This window comes from Haemaphysalis longicornis, unplaced genomic scaffold (assembly GCF_048455015.1).
Source record: "Haemaphysalis longicornis isolate Haplotype H1 unplaced genomic scaffold, Haemaphysalis longicornis Haplotype H1 scaffold_4, whole genome shotgun sequence".
Lineage (NCBI taxonomy): Eukaryota > Metazoa > Arthropoda > Arachnida > Ixodida > Ixodidae > Haemaphysalis > Haemaphysalis longicornis.
This window is the reverse complement of record NW_027526361.1, coordinates 25697668-25703117: the sequence shown is the minus strand read 5'-3', so window position 1 is coordinate 25703117 and position 5450 is coordinate 25697668. Positions and strand designations below refer to the sequence as shown.

Below are 5450 nucleotides of genomic sequence, written 5' to 3'. Positions count from 1 at the left end.
GGCGGCCATTTTAAAAATACTAGTAAAACCTAGTGCACCCGCAGCCCTAGTCATGGAATCGCCTGATCCGGAGAACAAAACTCTCGCCGAGGAGCTCGGGCTTGCATTTAACAACCTCACACCACAAAAACGCTCAATGCTTCTAAGTGCACGAGCGGCAAGAGTTGTGGGATACGCGGTGGACGGGAAAGCGACCATTCCGCGATAGCCACAACAGACGAACGCCCAGCCGTCGGCCCCGCTGCCTCGTCAGCCCCGTCGCGACGGACGAATATAGACTGGTACGTATGTGCCGTATTTTGATTACGGTTAATAATAGTTCAATTTCAGTAGCAGTATCACTTATGCCAGTTGGCCGGTGTCGTGTATGGAAAGCCGTTCGCGCGAGCTCTCTGCTTCGACCAGAAAGATACGAGCGTCAATGCGCGGTGTTTACGGCATTTTTTTTCCCAAAGTCAGAGCGACTTGACGAAGTCGGCGACGAGCGCCAGCATGTCCCAGGAGTGAGCTAACGTAAGGGTCCCTGCCGTAACTGAACAAACTGAAGTTTTCAGTGGTTGTAAACTGGAAACGAGCTCGTAACGACAGCAGCAAGCCAACACCATTCGAAACTTACGCGACGACTGACACTATCTCGTCGCTTCTTGCTGTTCCTTACTCCCCTCGTTTCTATTTTTACCTTTGCTGGTTGGCGATATGACGTCAACTTCCTGTAAAGGGATTAAGATACCAAGCAAGGTCGCGGCTGTGCGTGCTGGGACGGTTCGTTGGCCCCTAAGAGCCTCGAACCCGAAAATTCGTCTGCGCGACGGCGAGATGTCGAGCTCGGCCGGCGGTATAGTTTCGTACGCATTGGTGCACACGCTTGCGTATTCGTTCGGAACTTCAACCGTTTACTCCACCGTTCTTAGTGTCATAAAAGGAATGTGCAGTATGTTTCATGGGGATATAGCTCACTATGCAAACTGTAAGCCCTGCCTAACATGCGGTTGCTTCTGCCAGCCTCCGCCAATCGCAGAGCTTAGCCCATGTGACGGCATAGGTTCTGTTGCGGGAAATGTGCTGGTGAATGAATGAATGAATTTATTGTAAACAAGGAAAGGAAAGACCACCAGCAGGTGTAGTTTGTCTCACCTAAGGGTGGACACCGGAACGCCTGCTGGTGTGGGGGGTGTCGCATGACCATTCCCGTTTTTCCTAATTATGTAGCTTATTTGAGCGAAGTTTGCGTTATAAGTGGTGTCGTTATGGTTCTAACGAGGCAATCTTTCGAATGAACCAAACTTGTGTTTTCTCTTCATGGCTCCTTTAAGGTTAATGGAAAAGTGAATTGGACAGCAGTAAAGGTTAGTAAAAGAAGGTAGGAATGTTGGTGGGAAGGAAGAAAGGAATAAAGGTAAAGGGAAGGCAGGGAATGCCAACCGGGCTGTGGCCTAATTTGCTATCCTACACGTCGGGAAGGGGAACAATGGGGGGGAAAAGATGAAAGCAGTAAAAGAAGGGGAAGGTAAGGACAGAGCGTCAAGAGGTGTGGTCAGCGTTACGACACTATAGACGATAGAGTTCATTGACCTCATAGAAAATACTCTTTTGTGCTACATTCTTCTGTGCAAGTTCGTTGTTTTTAGGAAGTACAGGAACGATTTTGTCGTCTTGTGCGTAGATGACGGTGAAGGCCGGTGGCCCAGGATTTTCTCCTCAGAGAACGGCCGGCGAGAATCGAGCTTCCGTAAAGCTGAGGAGAGTTGCCTTCTTTCCGATGAAAACCATGGACACTCGCATAGAAGATGGCGTATGGTATGCGGTGCGTCTTTTCCCACCAACATTCACACGTCCCATTTGAATGGCAGACAGTGAGGCGTGTGAATGTTGGTGGGAAAAGAGTAGAGAAGAATCTGAGAAAACATGCGAACAAAGAAGTCAGACTAGCGGAAAAAATTCCATACATGTTTTTTTGTTTCTTTTTTTGGCGAGGTGATTGTACAGTGGCGTTACGACTGAGGTCGCTGTGCAACACGACCCTGTTACAAAGGGGACGCCGCTAAGCGTCAACATCATCATCTATCTAGGGTTCTGAGCATCGGCGGTGCTCGCCATGTTTAACGCCGACTGCGAAAAAAAAAAAAAAAAAACTAGCCCGATGGCTTGTGTACACGCACAGTTAAGATAGTAAATTGCGAACAAAAGTAGTTTACCGCGCCGCTAAAAATTTAGACCAACGTCTGTAGCTCATTGACCTATGCAGAAAGGGCCCAAGGCTGGCAGCTTTCCTGTTTTAAGAGTGAATTCATTTTTGGGAAAAGTAGTGCATGAAGAAGCCATTAAGTTTTGCGTGCCTGATGTGCATGAAGGGCTTCCAGAACATCAAGATGTCGCACGAACAACGCAAAAATTAAGCACAACAACGTCCCGTTTTGAGCGAATTTGTCTGCGTAAAGCGTTCTCTAAGGTCCGTAGGCGCTGCACAATGGTCTCGGGCGAGTGAAGTTAGTTTCCTTTCGGCCTCGCTTCCTGATTGACTTGCAGATTAGCGGAGCCAGTCCGTTTGTGGATACGTGGGCGTTCCACTCGAGGGACTCCCAGTCGCGTCACAAAGAGTGGACGGCGATAACGTACTCGCGCTCGTGTTGCTGCCCCGAATGCGCGCACCGGCGAATCGTTACATGTCCAGGGTTGGGGGAGGTTCCACATTCCCCCGTTCGTTTTCAAGCGACCGGAGTTGCAGCGCGCGGGTCCCCGAGTGCTGCACTTTTCCATCTCCGCCGGGATGCGGGCGGCCACGGTCCTGCACTGCGTTCTTGCTGCCGTTGACTTGCTGGTCGTTTCGGTGGACGCGAACTCCGGTGACTTTGTCGTCACCAAAATAGCTGCCGTGCATGGTGTGACACAGCGCCACCTGGGGAAGTCTGTGAAAGCGTACCTCGGCGTCCCGTACGCGGAGCCTCCGGTTGGAGGCCTGCGCTTCGCGAAGCCCTTGCGAGCCAAGCGAAGAGACCGCATGATTCTCGCCAATGAGTTCAGGCCGGCCTGCACCCAGTTGAACGGAGCCCTCCAGGACTTGCCTTGGTTTCAGGTGGACGCAGGCCTCAGCTCCGAGGATTGCCTCTACCTAAATATCTGGGCCAGCGAGTGCAAAGAGCGCGCCGTCAACGCCACGTGTCCCCTGAGGTCCGTCCTGGTCTGGCTCCACGGTGGGGGCTTTAGAGGCGGCTCTTCCACTATGGACGTTTATAATGGCGGCACGCTAGCTGCAGCCGGCGATATCGTGGTCGTGACGCTGAACTACAGGCTTGGGGCCTTCGGCTTCCTCAACCTAAACGTCACGGATATCCCTGGGAATATGGGCCTCTACGACCAACACCTCGCCCTGAGGTGGATCTACGACAACGTGCAATACTTCGGTGGTGACCCCACCAGAATAGTTTTAGCCGGTCAGGACGCTGGCGCCACGTCGGTGGGGCTTCATCTCCTGTCGCCGCTCACTAGGCGGCTTGTACGGCGCGCTGTTCTCATCGGTGGCGCTCCAAACTGGCTCGTGGACCCCCTGAGCTCCAGCTCCAGCTACGTGCGGGCTCTTATGCTGACCAGTGCCCTGGCGTGCAGCGACCCAACGTCAGTGCGGACTGCACCAGTGGTCGCCCGCTGCCTTCGCGATGCGAAGGCAAAGACTATAGCCAGGGCCGAAAGCGAGATCTTCAAGCAGGCATACTACACTTTCTGGCCAAGGGATCGGGACGAGTTGGTGCCCATGGACCCCGTAACAGCCGTCGCTCGAGGAAATGTGCTTCCCGTAGACATCCTCGTTGGTGTCACAGCTGAGCCCGGCTACTCCCAAGGAATGGCCCTTCAAAGAATCCTGTTTGACCCGAAGGTTGCCACACCGGAAGTTTCTAAGGAGAGTGCCATAAACGTGCTGAATGATGCACTCTTCTTGTTTCCCCCGTCGGCCAGGGACGAACTTGCCGAGTTCTACTTCGGCAACAGCAGCAGCGATCGTCCTGGTTCTGTCAGGAAGGCGATGGCCGAGGCACTGGGCGACATATTCGTCAACTGCCCAGCAGTATTCGTGGCCGAGTCCTACGGGGACAGGCCCATGAAGGCGTTCTTCTACAAGTTCAGCTACAGACCAACGTTCAGCCGCTGGCCCACCTGGTTCGGGAGTACGCACTTTGACGACGTCCCATTCCTGTTCGGTGTCCCACTGAGGCATCCTGACAGGTTTTCCTACAAGGACCTGACTGTGAGCAGAATCATGGTGAACTCGCTTACATCCTTCGTTAAGACCGGGTAAGTGTGCTTCCTCTTTTTTTTTTTTTTTTTTTTGAGGGGCTAGGGTCCTTGTTTGGTTCCATTGCTCTGAACACGCGTTGCAAAGCTGTCTGCCGCGTGGAGAGTTAAAGAGATCATGAAGACAAAATAAAACTGACTTTAATTTGAAAGAAATAGCGTTTGGTAACTCATTCAACTTCATTCTGGCCTCGTAAAACGCTTTCACAAAAAAATAAGAAACATCGAAAATCTTTTAAGCTTCGCGCTTTAGAACGTCAGCAGTGATGTAATAGGGGGAAATACAAACAACTATCATTATGTGAACTGATTGTTAGCACCCGTTTGATTGCTTGCTAGCGATCAATTCAAACTACAGGCACCACCAAAACGCACAGAAATGTTTCTCGGCGGCGGTGGGTTTTCTCAGGAGCCGGCAGTTGTATAAACTAGTTTCTGTGACGTTATCAGGGCTGGGGAAGAAAGTGGCTGTGAACCGTCACTACTTCGTCTGTTTTTCCTAATATATAGCCGAATCGATTAAAGTTAACATTAAAAATTGCACCGCTTGTATAGGAGCAAAGCAGTTTTTGAATAAGCCAAACTTGCATTTTGTCTTCATGGTGCTTCGGACTACGAAATCTATTATTCTTTTTTAACTTTGCATACCCGTTAGCGAACCTGTTTGGTGCGCGAATAACTGGTAGAATCGAAAGTGAACGAAAAAAAAAATGAAGTCACCCGGAACCGAACCGAAACCATATCGTTATTTTTTTTTATCTTCGACACCCTGGCTCAAAGTGTACAATGCGAATCATGGATCGCAATATCTGAGTTTGACATAAACTTAGCCGAACGAGTTGTCTACAACTCGACTTTCAGCAGAAAACACGCACGCGCTTTGCGTCTGTCTGACGAAATGGTGTCGCGTTTCTTGCCTTCATTCGCAGAAAGCCTAAACCAACCGCCGATGAAGACTGGCCGCTGTACACGTCATCGTCGCCTGACTATCTGGACGTAGACTCTGGTGGCACATCAAGGAATAAAGACCCGTTCCCGCGGTGCGACTTTTGGAGAAAGTATTACCCACGAACCGTCTAGTCACCAGTTGACGAACTTGCTCTGAGTAAATAAAATAAGTTAGTCAGAAATTTGCATCAGTACTTGTTCACCGAGACCTCCCG

At 50.8% G+C, this 5450-nt stretch overlaps 1 protein-coding gene across 1 annotated transcript; it reads left to right on the top strand.

Annotated features, from left to right (window-relative positions):
- Window positions 1–2533: 2533 nt before the first annotated feature.
- LOC144180287 (acetylcholinesterase-1-like) lies at window positions 2534–5450 on the top strand. Its single transcript, XM_077708659.1, has 2 exons — window positions 2534–4287; window positions 5217–5450. Exons 1-2 carry the CDS (start codon window positions 2768–2770, stop codon window positions 5365–5367), a joined length of 1671 nt encoding a protein of 556 aa, XP_077564785.1. The 5' UTR covers window positions 2534–2767; the 3' UTR covers window positions 5368–5450.

Bases quoted from the DNA above. Each gene is read 5' to 3' on its own strand.
- LOC144180287 (XM_077708659.1), top strand. From the start codon at position 2,768: ATGCGGGCGGCCACGGTCCTGCACTGCGTTCTTGCTGCCGTTGACTTG. The intron at 4,288-5,216 runs GTAAGTGTGCTT...CTTCATTCGCAG, and splicing joins ACATCCTTCGTTAAGACCGG to AAAGCCTAAACCAACCGCCG.